The sequence below is a fragment of the Apus apus genome, chromosome 2 (assembly GCF_020740795.1).
Source record: "Apus apus isolate bApuApu2 chromosome 2, bApuApu2.pri.cur, whole genome shotgun sequence".
Lineage (NCBI taxonomy): Eukaryota > Metazoa > Chordata > Aves > Apodiformes > Apodidae > Apus > Apus apus.
In genome coordinates, this window is record NC_067283.1 from 50,256,909 (window position 1) to 50,276,061 (window position 19,153).

Here is a 19,153-nt window from a genome sequence, read left to right on the forward strand (position 1 = left end):
TGCAGATGAATCTGCATGTCTTACAAAGAGCTGTCTCCCTACATTTAGACAACAGAAGCATTCCCTTCAAATGTGGTTCCTTCAACTCTTCTTACTGTTAGCCTGGCAACTGTTGTTTTTCCCCAGCAGAAAGGCTCTCTATGCCAGCTAAAACATTTCCAGTTCCCATCCTTTTAAGCATTCATATCCTGGCTCATTTTCCACGTAGGTATTCTGTTATCTATCTTCTTAGTTGTGCAAAATGATACGAGAACATTTTATTTCGCTAGTGTTTTCCACCCACCTATTGCAGGTGTAGTGTGTGTATATGGGGAGGGGATGACATCAGATCAGACCCCCAGTTTCCACCCCAGAGTTTTCCAAGGACTTCCCCAGGTCACAGATTCTCAGCACTGCACTGTCCTTACCCCTCATCCTCTGCCTGGCAGTGAGAAAAACATGGTTGTAGTCACTGGGTGAAGAGGGGCTCCATCGAACTGGCTGTGTTAGAGTTAAGTGTGTCACTAGATTTGGGGAAAGCAAGGTACAGAGAAAGATATTTGACATACATTTGCAAGCGTGTGCTTTTTTCCAAGTCAGAGAAGAGAAACGCAATTTTCTTTCTCTTTTTTTTTTCTTTCTTTCCCATTCCCTGTATAAATATAGCTGTTTTTCTCATTTTTATTTGCATTTAAGAGAAGTAGGGTGGGTATAGTTAATAACCTCATGCTGCTTCTCCATAAGAGTCTTCATTTTTCCCATGCCATGGCTTCAGCCAGGCTACATCACCTGGAAGTGCATTTTATAGCTCTTCCAGAATTGCCATCAGTAGCCAGATGTTTATTGCAAGGGTGCCGGGAAACACCGGAGATACACCACTTCTTTTTCTTGCAATCATGAAAACCCGGATTTTTCCTATTTTCTCATTTCCCTTATTTCTTAAAATCGTATGAATGCCTGGATTATTGCATTTACCCAACACTTGTCCAATGGCTATGACTTTGAGTGAAAGTGTTTGGTGGCTCTGTATTAGCTTTTGGGCCAAACTGAACTTCACCTCCCATGAGCCAATGTAGTTTGATGGGCTTACCTGGTCAGGATTAGTTCAAGTCTAACCCAAGCAGTGGAATGGAGCTACTCTGTTCTGGTTGAGGATTTGGTACATACTGTGTCAGAGCTAAATTAAATTCCTAGAGTCAGTCTGTAATATTCACCTACAAGTATAAGAGCAACTATATGTAGCAAATTCATCTGTCTGTATGTTTATGTGTAAAATAACAACTGAAAGCCACAGGAACATGAAGGCTGAGAGATATCTGAATAGTGTTTCTGACAGTGTTTGTTATTCACTCTTGACTGCTGTTATGGAAATATATTTCTTCCTCCTGCTGTGTTGGTTTTTTTCTCTGTTTGCTTTTTTTTGTTTGGTTGGTGTTTTTGTTTTTTTATGGGGTTTGTTTTTGTTTTTGATTTTTTTTTTTTACAGACTTGTTTTTAGCGCTTGCGTCTTAGACAAATTAGTCATCTTTTCCCTTAAGAAAAAAAAAGTTCTACTACAGTGCGACTTCCGACAAGTTTATTTTTGTGCCTTCTCAGCCCATTTTTTCCATCTGTCTTCACCTCACCTCACTTCTGATGTCTTCTGTTATCTGGGCTTTCTTCCAAACATACTAACTGGCAGCTACAAAAAAAAAAAAGGAAACCTTTGAAATGCAGAACTAAAGAAGTCATTCAGGCTGCAAACTGATAATTCATACACTTTATATCCTGTTCTGTGTTTTTCTTTGTGTTGAACTGAATGGCCAAGCAAAACATGGTTTTCAGTTTTATTCTTTTATTATTTTCCTTCTATTAATTTTTTTTAACCTTCCCTTTCTTGTATAGAAAAAGACAAAACCCAGGAGCAGGGAGCAGATTCTGAGGTTATTCTCACCCTTTTGCTTACCTAGCACCTGGATAATAAGGGCAAAAAGAGAAAACACTAAGAGGTTGCTCAACCCTGCTTTGAAATTTGTACCTCACATAGCCATTCCTGACTTGAGAGTGTAACTTTTGCAGATGACAGGAGTTCAGAGTGTCTGGCTCTGCCACCTGCTATCCTCACCACAGTCTGGCTTTTGCATGCTGTCTTCAAAGGGGGTTGAACCTGGCTTCCAGTGAGTGGCTGCCTCTTACACCAATACCATCCTCTTTGGAGCCACGTTACATACCTGAGATGGATACCAACCCAGGCCTGGTTCTAGCAAGCTAGTTCCTATTAGCTTTTCTAATGCCTTCTGCTAAAACCAAGTACATCGCCTCAAGTCTCCTCATCCCAAAGGAAAAGGGTAGGCTTCCTGTCTCCACCCCCTTGGTGCACTCTCCACTCATGTCAGGAAAATCCGTAGCTTCAGGTGCATGTGGGCACGTAGCAGCATCAGTGTTGACAGTGCATTGTGGCCAGGTGAGCCCTCTTTGCTACCAGTGGGGTTCATGGTCATGTGCTTCAGAACCAGGGTCATTGTGATCACCAGGCTGTCGTGAGTGCACAGCTGCAGCAGAGTAACAGCAAAAGGAGCAGAAAAAAAAGGACATGAAGAAGCATCAAAGAGATGCCAGCTTCCACCTACAAGAAGTACTGTTCTTTCATCTTGATTTAAGATCCTCCTCAGTGTAACCTGGGACTGTATCTTCTCCTGAGAGAATTTCTGTAATCTGGGTTCACAGCAAAAGGAAGCAAGCATCCTCATGCAGGGCCTTGCTCCTCAGGTGCTTCCCAAGTCAGCTCTGCTTTCTGCCAGCCCCCAGCACATACCCTTGGCAAGATCCTGGGCTTAGTCTTTAAAGTGTTAGTGAATCATTTATCAGCTACATCAGGATCTGTATGAGTCTGCTTTTGGTCCTCTGAGATTACTCTCTACATACGGGGCACTGTTAACTAAACAAGGCCAAAGACTCAGCTTGTAGCTGCAAGACATAAAACATCCCTAGCTGGAAGATTTAGCTTTCGGATCACTTGCTGGCCGAGGCAAGAGTCAAATGTTCAGTTGCGAGGTTAAAACCTGCAGAATTGCAAGATGTCCTCTGTGCACCCTAAAACCTTGCTAATTGATTGTTCCAAATCTTCCATTCTTCCAAATCCTCATATCCTTGGTTTCCTGGTCCAAAACTCCCTGTTTCATTTCTTGCATAAAGAAGTGCTTTGTTCATAATAAGCAGAGGTTTATTTATAAGGCTGGGCTCAAGGTGTGCTTCTGTCAGAACACACATCATTGGGATCAGCCTCAGCTCCTGTTCTGTATTACCTCTCCTCACATTGATCCTGCCACAGTACCTTCTCTGTGGGTGAACCAGCTAATATCAACTTATTTTTTCCCTCTCCATTTGGCATATGGTTCCTTCTTCTCTTTCTCAAGTGGCTTCACCCCCTAACTCACTCTTCTCCAGCCTATCATCTGCTATATTACTCATTTGTACACATAGTACAGCTTAATCATAGTAATATATTATGCCTGTGTGTGTGTTTCCCCCTCTGTGTATTTGCTAGATAACTGTGAGTTGAAGAGCAGTCTGGAAGGCTGAAAATTGTTGGTAGACCACAGAAAAGAATCTGACAGAAAGAAAACATCTTTCCTTTATCCAGCTGGCAGCTTGTGATCTCTCAGAACAAAGTTTATTGTTAATTTATGTCCATAATAGAGGAAAATGTAGAGTTCTAAGGTATATTAAAAAGTTAAAAATGTGTATATCCATGTATTAGATATCGTCGGATCACAAACTGAATAACAGAAGTACAGAAGTTAAGCATTGAGTAACTGAAAGTGTCTTTGTTTTTCAGCCAGTTTACTGTGGATCAGCTCTGAAAAAAGACAAAGGATATCTTTAAAAAAACTCCACCATACTTGTCACTTCCTTTTTTTTTTTTTTTTTTGTTGAGCAGAATAACAAAAAGACAAATATTAATTTATTGTTCAGTAATTTATAAAATCATTTCCATAAATCCTTTGAACCACACTAAGATACCTGAAGATCGGATCAGATTATAAAGCCAGAGGTTTAAATGACTGAGTCTTTCCCTCTTAGTAGTATTATTATATTTTCGGACTTTTAAACATTTATTTTATTGGCCCACTCTATAGAGCACCATATTCTGGACAACCTAAAGAGTTCATACTTTCATAACAGAATATTCAGGAATATTTTAAGTCCTTTCAGCTCCAGTTGACAAAAGGGTATGAGCAGGAACCTGTGTTCCAGATTGCCAGCTTTGTTCCTCCATTTTAAACTAGATTTCACAGGCACTTAAGTCTTGTTAAAGTTTTGCATCCTCCTACACACCTACTTTGGAGGAAGTCTTAAAGCACCTCTGTCTTCAAAGGGTGGAGGAGGTTCAGCTCTTCTTTCCAACACTGTGTGGGAACCCCCATGTTTCCACTGGTGAATGAGATGTAATCCCTTTCTTAGTGAAGACTTGATCTCTGTGTAGTGTTCTCTGAGCATGAAGTATCTGAGCATGGCACAGAAACCACCACCCCTTTCCTTTGAAATACAAAGGGTACAAAAGGTTCTCCCTTAATTTGTAGTTCGGTCATTTCTCCAGAATGGGGGAGATCTCAGTGCAGACTTCAGCTCTTGATTTGCTAGGCTGAGGAAACAGTGGGATAACTTTGTGGGATGACTCTGAGATGTGCTTCACGACTGGAGAAAACAAAACACTTCTTGCTTTTCTTTTTTCCCTTTTGCATGCTTAGGACGTTTCCTGCTCAACCTTTTGCATTTCATGGGTCTGTTTGGAGGTTTACAGGCAACATGTGTTGTATGTGGAAAGAACAATGTCCAGCTGAAGGCTGCCAGGGCCAGGTGCTGAAATTGTGGTGTGAATCTAAATGCTTTGCACTCATTATATGAATCACAGCCTCAACTTCTAAATGAAAAATTAGTAGGCGCGTTGTGATCACAGTGTAAACCACCAACATGGTTAGGTAGGATAAGCATATAGAGTTTTGAATATTAAATACCAGAAGAACAAAAGGAACTGCTTTTGTGAAATTACCCTGATCCAAGTTTCCTCATTAGACCATTCCCTCTGCCATAGTAACCTTTGCTGCTTGTCCCAATGAATGAGATTAATCTTCTAAAACCTGTAGCATGCTACCTGCAGCTTTGCAACACTATAAATAAATAAATAAATAAACCTACCACATAGGTCCCTGGTTTCAAACTTTGCAGGTTCAGAGTTCACTAAGAAGTCATCTCTCTTTTTCCTTTAAAAAAAGGCAACCATATAGAATAATAGAGTTCTCTGTCTAGCATGCAATCCCATCTGGAAAGAATTTAGTCTGCAATAATTGTGGGCATTTGATTTAGCTTTAAGTCCCTGTAGGTAATTCAAATGTAAATTTATTGGGGTGAGTGTATCCCCAAACCGCCACTGGATCCAATGTTGTAGAGATGAATTTGGCCCACTGCACTAAAACTAGAGCCTGCATTGTTTCTGTTGCATCAGGATATTATTACATGCTGTAATATCTGTCATTATAAGCAAACCTTTACTAGAAATACAGTTGACAGAAACAATACAGAGAATCAACTGAATCCCATTTCTTTTCAGACCTTTATAGAACAGTAATTCTTTGGTTATGAATATGTTTACAGACTGGCATCTCAGACAACACTGGTCTAATTAATTATTCTGTTGTTCTGTACTCATCTGAAATAGTCTTTTGGTTAAGCAAAATTCTTTGTCTTTCACATTCTGCTTCAGGAAAAAGAAGTTTCAAGAGGCATTCAGCACATCATGTAAACAATGCCATCTGTCTTTTTCTTTGTAAAATCTTCTTTGAGATAGCCCCAATATGCCTACTGTTTTCAATCACTTAAAAGGCAGTAATTCAATTATATCATCCTCTATGTAGGAACTGCCATTGCTTTCAGTCCACTTCCAATCCTGACACAAGTAAATCACTTTGATAAGATCCTCTTTTTATTTATTTTTTTTCTGAGGAGACTAGCATAAGTAATGATGCCAGTGATAGACCAAGGACAAAATGACCATAATGGGCTTTCTGTAGGAAAGGAAAACATGTGCCACTGTGATTTATCATGTTACTTGGAAAATGTTTTTCCTTGGAATTTCTGTAACAGCCATGCTTTCTGAGCAAAGAGTATTAGCAAGTATGAATGGCCAAATGTTAAATTCAGATAAAACCTTCACAGACCACCAGATTTAAACAGCTATTGCTACTTAGATTTCTTAAAAGGGAAACGAAGGTCAAACCCATTTTGGAAATGTGCCTCAGGAATATTCATCTTTGGTGTAGTGCCACCTACTTACACAGAAACACGCTGGGAATGTGTAAGGTTGGATCTTCCTTACAAGCTGCTGTGGCTTATCATGCAGATATGCCTTTCTTCTATTTAAAAATTGTTTGGGTGACTTCTGTGCTTTGTACCACCAGCAAAGCAGGGGCCTGGCAGACACGTCTAACCTCCCAGAATAGACGTGGCATGAGATCGATAGTATCTGTAGACTTCCTGCTGCAAACTGGCCTCAGCTCTGATGCTGAGAGAGGACGGTTAGAGCTGAGCTGTCTCTGGACACATCTATCTTTTGCCCCCAGTTTCAGAAAAATGGGAGAGCACCAGATGAGGTGGTCAAGTGTGACATGAAAGCTTGTTTGAAAGGAGCTGGAGCACAGGTGTCTCTTTGAACCGAGACTGACCATTCAGCACAAATAACCCCAGAGCTTGTGTTTTCAAATTTATGAGGAGTGCTGGTGTTATATTCATTGTCTGAGACTGCATCCAGGAAAAGCAGTGGGAAGTTCACTGTATTTTGCTGAAGAAGTAGTGCCACACAGGTAAGAGGTGATCAGCAATGTTATCACACTGCAGGCCAAGTTCAGCATTTCCAGTGACATGCTATGAAGTAACATTTTTGTTAAGTAGTTTTGGAGAGTCTGTGAGACAAAGCTGTGATTTGACGGAGAAAAGGCACCATGTTAATTGTATTTAATCTAATGAATTAAGAGGCTGTTTGGGATGTTACTGACATGGTAGTTTGTTTCTTTTACAGAGAAAGTGTGGAGAGCCTCATCCAAAAGCATTCCTATGCCCGATCTCCCATTCGAACCTATGGAGGAGAAGATGATCTCGGAGATGACAGCCAGGCAACACAAAGCAGAGGTAGGAATATGTGCTCATGAGGTTAACTGTGATGGCATAGTTAGTCTTGAGAAAAGGAGGACCACAGTCAGTACTGGTACTCTGAAGCATTTCTCTGGTGTGTCTACCATTAACTCCTATAACGAAGAAGTAGACTTGTTATCTTGTGGCTCTTCTGGACATCTGATGTGCTCATTGCACTGGTGTGGGTGGCTTGGTCAGGAGGCAGCTCTAGGGATGCCTATACTGCCTTTGCCATTGCAAGAGACCTACTTCTGCTTCCCCTTCAAGATGGCTGAAAAACAGGCAACTTCTTTACAGTTGTGCTGAGAACAAGCCAATACACCTCATACCCTGGCAGGACTTACAAGCTGGGGCTCAGTGCTGTTTGTAAAGTATCATGTAGATGTGCCATTTGCAGCCTCTCCAGCCTGCTGCAAACTTGTTTCTAACCATCTTCAACCAGCCTGTGGTTAACCTACTTTTCCTCTACAGGAAGAAAGGCCTATAGCTCCCTGGAAAATTCATGTTTAGTTGTTATCTCTTAGCCCCTGAAAGATGCTTTTCCTGCTGAGGCAATTCACCTCAAATGCTTTATCAAATGGTTTGTCCACTTGAGCAGTCACAAAAGTAGCAGCAAGACAGTTGTTCTTTGTGGGAATACTCACTAGACAAATGGCATCTGTCATAATTTGCCACTGGAAATAGATCTCAAACCCATCCTGAGGGATTGCTGACTAGCATACACTCATGTTGCATTATACTTTGCATGTTGACTTTGTGACCTGCCTGATATGCAACAGCCACTTGAGGTAAAGCAGTTCTATCTGCCCTCCTACTGGCAGTGTCCTTGTCTTGTCCTCTAACTTCATACACTGTTGCTAAGATAAGAGAATTATTTCTGGTTATAAGCTCTTTGGACTTGTGCAGGAAAAACACACTTATTTTTAACCATGAGTTGCTCTTCAACAAAATGTGATTAGGTGGGCTTGTTCATACACATCTCTTCCAAGAGCAGTTTCTTAGATTGCAAAGTTTCTGGAGCCACTCCTCAGGTGGTACAATACCATCCTTTCATTTGCTTCTAGGGTATTACCTCACTTCATGTCAGCTTAGATGCTAGGCCAGTTTTTGTTCAAGATAGTGTTAAATTTTCCCTTGCCAGAAGTTCCCAGAGCAAGGAACCTTCTTTCCAGGAATTACATTGCTCCCTGGTATGATGTCCTCCTTTGGGAGTGACAAAGTGAATGAGGTGAATCTTGCCCTTAGAGCCTCTCTCTTCTCAAGAGAATCTTGAAGAAGGTGTCAGAGGATGAAGGACTAGTTTATTAAAATTAGTTTTATGTATAATATATACAGGATACAGTTTTGTATTTGCTCAATATACGGCAAAAGAGTAAGTGAGGAAGAGCATGAGTTGTGGCAACCAACTTTTTTCTAATCTGGGAGCCATATGCTAACAGAGGACGTGACTGTTTTGAGCAACCAGAGGCATGCACAGACAGTAAAACATACTGCTCTTGCAGATGAGTGCCTTGTGCTGCCTTCACTCTGTTTAGGCCTGGTGTCCTTAAATAAGGAGAAGTCCTCCGAGATATGAAGAGAGAAATAACAATCTTTATGAAACTCCAGGAACATTTTTATTTCTTCCAATGCATGTGAAAACTACCTTGCATGCAAAATTGAGGCATGTCCTTCCATACAGGGGAAAGTTGACAGCCAAATACAAACACACTGCTGGGTGGCACATGAGAGAAGCTCTCGTGAGGCCTCAGCGGCCTCAGAATTAATACAGCACATTTCTTTGGTACTGGCAAATGTGGTATGTGAGATTTTTTGGAGTAGTAGCTTACAACTGGATACCATTGCAATTGGAGGAGGAAAGGGCCATTACGGAATTTCCTCATGAGAAGGAATCACATACTTTGTTCTGTGTAGAACAAAGAAAGTCTATCGCTGCTATTTATTTCTAATTACATCCAGAGCATTCTCATCCCAGCCAATTTCATCCTTCTAAAGATGGAAGTGGCTAGCCTTCAGTAGTCTATTTATCACAAGAAGTCTGTTTCCAAATGAATTAACAGATATGAAATATATAAATCAAATTAAAACTCTTTAATGCATAGTGTCTGGGTGCCTGCACTCCAGCACCCCCCCACAGGATTCATAGTAGCCACCTGGAACAGAGCCAGACGTAAACCTTCCAGGCAAATCCAGATTCACGTTCCGTATTCCCTCTAGTGCAATAATGCTCAGATATTCCTTGATTTGTAAAAGGTTTTGCTCTGGTTGGTGAGTATAGTTGAATCCTTGTAGTTTGGCCCTGGATTCTAACTTCCCAGCAGTTCAGGTTTGGTTCAATGGTAGTATAACCAGGATTTGGTTCATGTCCATTTCTACTGCTGAATCAACACTATTTCTCTTCCCTGTTACTGGGCCGTTTGACTTGTTTCATTAAGCAGAGTGGGAATTAATCAAGAGTAGCTCTCTTTCTGATTTGAGAATATATCCCTAAAGAGATGTATGCTTTTAAATAACAATTTGCATTTTTTTCTTTCTACTGTTGTTTGTTTATGGTTTTGTTTTGAGTATCTGGCTACAATTGATTAGTATACATAATTCCAATAGGTTTAACTTGAGAGCTAGATGTCTTCATATTTTTTTCTTTTCACAGTTTGGATGAACCTATCTTCTAGAATCAGATTTATGAAACTAATACTTGCTGTTCAGTTAGGTGTCTCAGAATGTTTTGCAATACGGGCTTGAAATTATAGTCAAATATTCTTGCCAGTAAATTTATTTCTTAAAGTAGGAAACATTTTCTTAATGGATATTGTTGGACAAGAAAGAAAATACAGAGGGGATATGAGTTGAATCCTTGTCTGAATAGGAATAAAAATTAAGATCTTACTCACAGAATTTTCTGTATTCCCCATTTCTAGAAATCAGATATCTGATGATGACTACATGCACAGGGGAACTGCAGAAGGGCAACATTATCACCAGAAAATGACCCTGTATAAATATCCAAACAAATTATTGTTTCCCAAAAATTTTACTGTCAAAATAAAAGAAGTAATTAGTTTTAATATAAATAAACAATTTTTACCTTCTTTAATGACTTTCCAGTCTTCAGAGAAAAAGTGTTTTTAAAGAGTTGAAGATTTGTGACAAGAATTTTTGGAAATTCTCAGATTAAAAAATACCAAAGAAACCACTTTAATTTGATCAAAAGTAGGTAATTGTCCTGAAAGCAGGTTTTTAATATTTTTATGCATTTCACTTAAAGCCATGCATCTTTTACTATGATTTAGCCTTAGAGTTGCTTCTGAGAGCCCTGTTGGAAAAATAGCAATTGTTTTGACAGTTTAGAATTTTCTGTTCCATATTTTGGAAAAAAATCAAGTTGAGTGAAAAGATTTAGTAGTGACAAGTTTTAGTGGGGTAAAAAATAAGGAAAACTTGGTAGTGCAAATTACATTTATCTGCAGTTTTGCCAGCCTGAAATTTGAGAAAAAAAATAACCATTTCTACTGAGGATCTGATGTAAAAACATACAAGCATGTCTTCAAAACAGGGATGTAGTGTAGTGAGATTCCATGTCAGAGTAGATGCTTCAGTGTTTAGTGGCAGCATTACCAGTTTCTTCTTTCATGCCAGAAATGTCCAATGTGCAAAGCTGATTCTACTGTTCAAGCCACTGCAACTAGATTCTTAAAATTGAAATTTGTCTAAGATAAAGTGATAGAGGACAGCACCTGGCAAATAAGAAGATAAAGATATAAGGAGAGAGAGGCATTTGGGAAGTATTTCCAACCAGACCTTGTCATTAAAATCAGCCCTGCTGTGGAAGACCTTTTTCTCCCTTTTTTGCTGTTTTACCAGCTTTGTGTGTTGCAGCGTAAACATCAGGCATTCTTTCTTTTTGCTTGCAGGGTCAGCCTTTACAACATCTGATAACCTGTCCCTCAGTTCCTGGGTATCCTCTTCAACCAGCTTTCCTGGCTTTCAGCATCCACAGTCTCTGAGTGCCCTGGGTACCAGCACTGCATCCATAGCTACACCCATTCCTCATCCAATCCAAGGATCTCTGCCTCCATACAGCCGCCTGGGAATGCCTCTTACACCCTCTGCTATAGCCAGCTCCATGCAAGGTAGTGGCCCCACTTTCCCTTCCTTTCACATGCCTAGGTACCACCACTATTTTCAGCAGGGTCCCTATGCAGCTATCCAGGGACTGCGTCACTCCTCCGCAGTGATGACACCATTTGTATGACTGACAAGAGAAACACCAGATTTTCCATGTGCAAGTTTGGCATGAAAAACATAAGGGACCTTCCTGAAAGGCCTGTGGCAGCAGCACTGAACTTGTAAGAAACCAGCTAAGAAATGAATTACGGATCTAGATTCCTCCATCGAGGGATCACAAGAAGAGAGCGCGCAGCTCACAGGTCTTTGTGTAACAGCCAAAATGGATCCCAAAGTTCCCAGGATTTTTGGTCACGAGCAGCTTGTTCCAAAGGTGCATTATACCTAGCAGAAAGAGATTATGTTTATGCAGCAATGTACAAATTAATTGTGTAGAGGTCTTTTTTCATATGCTAGAAGAATTCTGAAAGAGGCAGTACTCTTACCCATCTTCATCTCTTCTTGTGACTGATGAGCATCTAAGCAGATAAATGTATTGCTATAACTCTGAGCATGTTTTAGGCTGTCTCAGCACACATTTGCTGGGAATGGGACAAAGTGGAGAAGGCTGCTGTGTTTTTTAAAAGACTGATTTTTATTCACCAAAAAGTAGTATTTCTTGGTTGCTACTATAATCCCAAAGAGAAAACTGTTAACAAGTCTGTCTTTCATTCTTTGTTTCTTTCACAAAACACTATTAGTTCTGAAAAAGAACTGCATTACAGGACTGTAGCAGTAATGATGTATTCTGTCCTTCAGTCTAAAACAAAGTTTGTCCTACATCCTAGGGGAAGTAACTTAACTGTCTACTAAGGTTCTGACGAAGGAAAATGTCGATTTGGGAAATTCTGTTACAGTAACTTAGAAAGCCCAGATACCAAATCAATGCTTGTTTGCTGTTGTGCTTGCCACTGAAGACCTGTTCCTAGCTGCAAATGTGTACAGTCAACTGAATTTCAGGCTAGATCAGTCTATAGACTCTCTAGATCAAACTGTAATCTGTGGTCTAGTATAAGATGAGTGGCGTTGGAGTATCCTTCTACTTGTTCTGATTTTCTTGGGTTTGGTTGTGGCTGTTACTATACAAGCTAGCCAGGAAAATGAGGGTTGAACCATCTCTTTTTCCAACTCCCAGTAGAATGGTGGAGTTTCCTTGGGAAAATACCAATGCAGAACTTCACATGTAATTTTCTTTTTATTCATATCTGCCTTTTTTGAGTTAGTAATTAGGGTTCTCATTCAAAGTACTGTCCACTTTTTCTAGTATGTTATGTCTGATGCACCAGAGGAACTTTAGAGGTTTAAGAAAAATTGACTTCTCTGCAGAGAGCTAGCATGAATGCTTTGCACTGCTGAAAAGAGTTCCAGTGCAATGCTGGTTTTCTGCATGGTGGGAGCTGGGATTTCACTGTAAATAAGAAGTCAACACAGAGTTTCTGTGTAGAGTTGCATCCAAGTTATATATGATAATACATCTACTGATAAAAAATAACTAGCAGTATAATCTCATGTACTGCAATCTGTGCAAAGCTGAAACACAGAATGAAAAACAGGTGTTGTGGGGACTATTCTCTATTTTTGACCAGCATGTGTTGGTATCATATGGTAAGAAGTGGAGTGCAACAAACTGAGTCACCTATTTCCCATCTCAGGGAAATGCAAGGCAAGTCATATGTCTTTGTTTTGTCCCACTGCCTCATCTTAAATGCTCGATCACAGAGAGCAATTACAGTGTCCCAGGCTTTTCAGTTTCTGTTGCATGACAGAATTTCCTTTGTTGGAAAAGACCTTCAAGATCATCGAGTCCAGTACTTGCATCCCACAGATAAGATGCATCTCCAAGTATTTCTCAGCAGCTAAATTTAAAATCTTGTCAAATTGGCCATTTCAATCACCTCAGCTATTGGCCATATCATCCTAATTTCCCTTTACTCACTGTTGGACCTGCTGATAAAAAAATTACCTGAGGCAATTTGCAACTTCTGTGCTGTGTGTGAATGAAAACAAACTTTTATTTACAGTTTCTGGGCTCAGAACTGCTACAAGGAGCTCCAAAAACGAATATAATAGGCCAAGCTCTGCAGTATTTAAATGGCTTAGAATCAGACACTGAATTTGGCTTGATGGTGTCCAAATCTTAGATTTTGCTCCAGGCTATCAGATACATCTGAAAAGTGCACGTTGCAAGGTTTTGTCTACTTATGACCCATTTTGATATAAACCCTCTATTTTTCAGGAAATTACATGATACTGGTTAGATACAATGTAACTCTTCAAGTACAGATATGATTCCAGAGAAAGAAGAATTTCAAGGGAGATTTGAAAGAAATTTTTAATCCCTCTCCTTCAGTTGCTTGACTTCTGTTACAGTTGTATGAAGGCCCTATGAGGACATGCACTCAAGCCTGTTGGGAAATTCTATTTATTTTATCTGTTTTCTTCTGCAGTTTCATTAACTTACCTGGATTTGCAGGGGATATGGTTAGGTCCAGAATTCAAGCCAGCAGCTTTAATGCTGATACTTCCATCAGGAAATGGTCAAGTAAGTAGACAGCTTATACATTACTCCAGAAGTAAGTTTGGAACAGGTAGGCTGATTTAGGTTTGCTTTATAAGCCACATAAAACCTGCTTATACATGGATTTGTCCTTCCTTTGTGAAGCAAACTCAAAGAAATAAACTGTGCAACCTCTTTAGCCCCATCCCAGACCCTGTTCTGAAAGCAACAATAATTGGCATGCAGAAATGCTCCAATACTGTTTCTGAGAAAATTCTCCAGGCTCTTCCTGGAGAATGAAACTAGATTTTGACAATAACATTTAGAAAAATATTAAATGAAAGACAAGTGCTTTTCACTACGAATAAAATATGATTCACGTTTGAAAAAATATGGCAGTAGACTGTCCCTATATAAAAACATGAGAAGGCCAACTTCTCATCCAAATTCTCTGTGATGACTTTCATAGTGTAGATAATACAGACCTATCTGTTAAAAATCCACACCTTGATTCTTCTAGTCAGATCAAGTCTCTCTCAGAGTGCTCATCCCTCCCTGTGTTGCTTTCTGGCATATACTGCTCTCCAGGGGTTTTATTCCTTTGCATCAGAAACCCACTGGGTTCCCCACTAATTCCAAATCATGGGCAGATCCCAAGCAACGGAATGAGGGCAGCTTTTGAGAGTCTTCCCCAGGAGTAAGGTCACAGAAACACAGAAGGTTAGGCATTGGAAGGGACCTCTGGAGATCATCTAGTCCAAACCCCCCTGCCAGAGTAGGATTCCCTAGAGTAGGTTACACAGGGGGGAGGACAGGGAACTGCTTGAAAGACTCCAGTGCAGAGCCACAAAGATGATGGAGTGGAACATCTCCTTTATGAGGAAAGGCTGAGGGAGCTGGGTCTCTTGAGCTTGGAGGAGACTGAGGGGTGACCTCATCAAAGTTTACAAATATGTTAAGGGTGAGTGTCAGGAGGATGAGCCAGGCTCTTCTCAGTGATGCCCAATAATAGGATAATAGGACAACAGGCAATGGGTGCAAGCTGGAGCACAGGAGGTTCCACGTAAACATGAGGAAAACCTTTTTTACTATGAGGGTGACAGAGCACTGGAACAGGCTGCCCAGAGAGGTTGTGGAGTCTCCTTCCCTGGAGACATTCAAAACCCATGGTCAATAGGTAGTTTTAACCTCCTCTTCTTTGCCCTTGCAATTCTACCTCCAAAACCTGTGTGTAGAGTTGAGGTTGAAGGGATTAAGATCACAGAGACCTTAAGACACCCAATGAGATCCTGCCGCCTCACAAGGTTTCTTCTCCCTGATCCTCTCATCTTCCTGTCAGCAAGGGGCAGCATGGGAATGATTCCAGGGATAAAATTCCAGCTTTACTGAAGTTAGATGCAGATTTATTGACTGTGATGGAGTCAGGATTTCATTCAACACTCTCACCTAAAAATAAAGTCTAACTGCAAGAACAGTTAACGTAGCAACAGCAACAATCTAGGACCTCTACAGAAAAGACCAAAGCCCAACTACAAATCAGATTTAGCATTGATTTCACAGTTGAAAGAAAATGAATGTAAGTTCATAATTAATTGGTGAAAGAGTAAAATTGCTTTTCCTAAAAAAAAATAAGAATTATCTGTACTACTTTGACAATAACTCAGTCATTTATTTAAGGAGTTGCTGTACTGCTGTCAAAATTGTATCACTTTCAGGACAGAACATCTGTTGCTGGTAGATGGTCTAGGAATGCTAAATACAATCTAGAGTTTATTTTCCAGTATAATTCACATTTTATATCCCATGAGAAGTACTCTTCACCTTTATGAGCTCTCTTGGCTGAGCAAACTTGCGCTTGTTTATATTGTTGGGCTTTTTTGTTGTTTTTTTTTAGAACGGTGGGGAGAACCTGCCTAAATATGCTTTTCAAAGAAACTGCTAAGATTATTGTCTAAAGTGTTGTAAGTACTTTTTGGTGTTTTCTGGATTACCCTTTTACCCACAGTTAGTTAAGAGCCTCAGGTCTTTAATCCAACAAAAGTATCTCAAAGACTAACAAAGTTGACTTAGATGCATTTGTCTGATTTTTTTTTTTTTTTTCCCCTTCTACTTTTGGAGCCCTGAGAGAAGCTAGACATCAAAAATGTATTTGGCTCTGCAGTTTTCAGTATCGCTTTAGATGACCTGAGGCACAGTCAAAGTCAGAAATTCAGTGCTACCGGGTTTCAGTGACACTCTTCTAGCTATAAATTGACAAACAAGCACAGACCAAGTGGATAAAGGTAGAGAGTTTCTAACAGAAATGCTTCTTCACAAGTTCACATATGCTGAGTTGTATGATAGCTAACATACTTGGTAGTACAATCTACAAAATGCAATTGTAAATTTTCTCCCAGAGTTTTATCCATGCAGGCTGGGACACTGGATGAGTGTGTACACATAAGAAGATGTTGTTGCTTCCAACATCTAGCAAACACTAACCAGCACTTGAAAATGATCCTCTTTTAAAATAAAAGCATTTGGGCTGGAAAGTCAACGATGCACTACATCCTGTTTATGTGTGTGTATTATAGGGAAAGGGAAATATCAATGAAAACTATTGCAAAAACTTGGGAAGCTTTCCAAAACCATAAGTTAATATAAATTGTGCTAATTTACCCATTGATAAGGGGTAAAAGCAACAGTGAGATCCGGGTAACACTTAGGGCTCTGGGAGGGAGTTATGGCCACAGCGCCTATGCTCAGCAGCAGCAGAGGGATGACATGCACTCACTGCAAGACTGATTTTGGTTTTAGTGAGATCTTATTCTCACTAACCTTTACAGAGCATTTTTGGCTGCAAGAGATGTGGTTTCTTTACTAACCACTTACTTGCTGCCCAGAGGATTTATGTATTTCTCTGTAATAAACTGTCCTTGCATATAGTATCTAGTTTATCAAATGACAACTACTTTTTCTTTATTTTATCTTTTTAAAAGAAAATTAAGCAGTGATTTAAGTAAACTCTGAAGTAACTTTTTATGATAGTTTAAGGACAAAAAATACAGTTTGCTGTATTTTACCGTTAGCACATGTAAACAATTACTTTTTTTTCTATTGTACCTTCAGAAACGAGGAAAGATTTGGTTTAAAAATAAGGAAGGTAAAAAACTGGATGTAACCTCTTTAACAGAATGTACCACAGTTCTGCTGTTTGCTGTGTTGACTTTGTTGTTTAAAATGCATTGCGTGAGCACATTCACCATGTACTGAAGTGTGTGTTTGTGTGTACGGGGTGGGGGTAGGGGGAAATCTTTTTATGGAAAAAGAAGTTATGAACATAAACTATGAAGCGACATCTAATGAAAAGTTTCTTTTTAAGTGCAATATATTTATTTCTGCTAGAAATATAATATCAACATTATGTAATATTTGAAGCATTAAATGTTATTTGTAAACAGCTTAAAATTATATATATATATCACAAAAATTGTACAGAAGTGCAAATGTGTGGATATTCAGTTTCTTTCATTAAAATATTGGGTGTTTTGATATATCATTCTTATCTAGCCAAATCTTTCTGCTTCTTTTGTTATTTCCTCTAACCAAGTCACTGAATGCAGTGGAACCAGTGACGTATTTTATGTGAGTGTGCAAAATCCAGTAGGGCTGCTCATCTCCAAAAGGTGGTCTAAATCTTGGACCCATATGGAGTGAGCATTGTACCGCAGATAAATGCAATTGTAGTTTGCATGTAGTTAAACAAATTATTTTTTTTCAAAATGTTTTGCAATCATATTTAGAAAAATTGCTGGGTTTTGCCACCTGAGCCTAAACATGTGGCACAAATATGGGATTCCCAGGATCCCCAAATATATAAGCAGACACCTAGTAAATGTAGTCAAAGAAGAAAGTGGAAAGAAATGAAGTCTGTTTAGTTTGGAGAAGTGAAGATTATGAGAAGATACAATAAAGTTTTCAAATATATGAAGAATATAAAGAAGCAATGAATAAATTTGTCTGCATATCTGCTGCAGGCTTTCATTTAAGAGGATTTTATTTCTGTTTTAATAGCATATATTAAAGCAAGGGACAGTTGCCTGAAACATCTAAGATGTTCAAAGTACAGGGATAGTGAAGTGCAGCACTGGATTACCTAAAGAAGATAAGTAGCAATGTCTATCAGTGGAAGCCTTTAAGAACAAGTGGAACATACATTAGTCAAGAACAATGTGATTAGAGCTAATCTTGCCTTGGGACAATGAAAAAATCTGTTCAGGTGCCTCCAAGTTTTCTATAACAGCCATCCTCTAAAGCAGCTTCTGCCAAAATCCTCATGTTACTCCAAAAGTTTTTGGTACACACCTGTAGCTCAGCTTGTCCTTAAATTGAGATCAGCTGCTGGGTCTTTTGCAGTTAGTTCCCAAGAGTCACTGGCTTACAAGGAATGTGAGAGAAGAGCTGCAAGGTCTTAATGAACAGCAGTAGCATTGCCTTAATTTGGTTTCTGTCTGTGAGCATAAGGAAGGAGTGAAGAGCCTGAGGTAATTAAAAACCCCTTTTATCTATGCTGGGTTGCAACTATGCATTCATGTATCTTTTTTACATTTGGAACATATGAAAATGAGGACAGCTCACTGTGTTGGTAAACGTATGTGATGCTTTTTGTCTCTGTATTATATTTTTATGTTGTCTTGTTAGCAAAAAGCATATTCTCTCATGGATATTCAGTGCTGTGAAAGTCTTCAGCTTAACCTCAGGGTAGAGGGCTTTCTTGATGATATGCAAAACAAAGTGTGTGCACCAGCACTTGCCTGAATCAGAAATACTGGCTGGATGCAGATTCAAGAGGTAGTTATGCCAATAGTCTCAACTGGCATCATTAGCCATGCTCACTGTAGTTAACTTAGCACTTAAGTATTTCAGTGGTTCTGCAACTGTAAAACTCCTTGTACTTTGTAGAATCAAGACCTCTGGGAACAAGTTGTCCATGCAACAAATACTTGTATAATTGGAGCCTTTATTTGCTACCGACCAAAGAGAAGCTGGGGAAACAGGAACATATGCCATAATTTTTTGAGTGGCTTCAGGTTTCTGTGCCCTAGAGAAACTTCTGGGTCTGAGTCATGTTTTCACCAACTTCATGGGTACCTGCTTCAAAAAGTTCTGCACTCTCCTGTGTTTGAAGGGTGGCTGATGAGATCAATGACTGTCCTTCAGATATGCACTCAGCTAGCTCTTTGTTTTAATTCAACCAACTATTGCAGGGGAATAGCTTAAAAGAGCAAGATGAATTCAAGAAGGGCAAGTGCTTGCAACTGAATCTGTAATTGATGATATTTAGAACAAATAACTTTCCAAAAGCTG

At 39.5% G+C, this 19,153-nt stretch overlaps 1 protein-coding gene across 1 annotated transcript in view; it reads left to right on the plus strand.

Moving 5' to 3' along the window:
* Positions 1-11,411, plus strand: part of TBX20 (T-box transcription factor 20) — a 34,501-nt gene extending 23,090 nt beyond the window's left edge. The window contains exons 7-8 of the mRNA XM_051609809.1: positions 7,034-7,143; positions 11,058-11,411. Of these exons, the coding sequence (XP_051465769.1) occupies positions 7,034-7,143; positions 11,058-11,398 (451 nt within the window). The 3' untranslated portion in view covers positions 11,399-11,411. The remainder of the gene's footprint in view (positions 1-7,033; positions 7,144-11,057) is intronic.
* Positions 11,412-19,153: the final 7,742 nt, after the last annotated feature.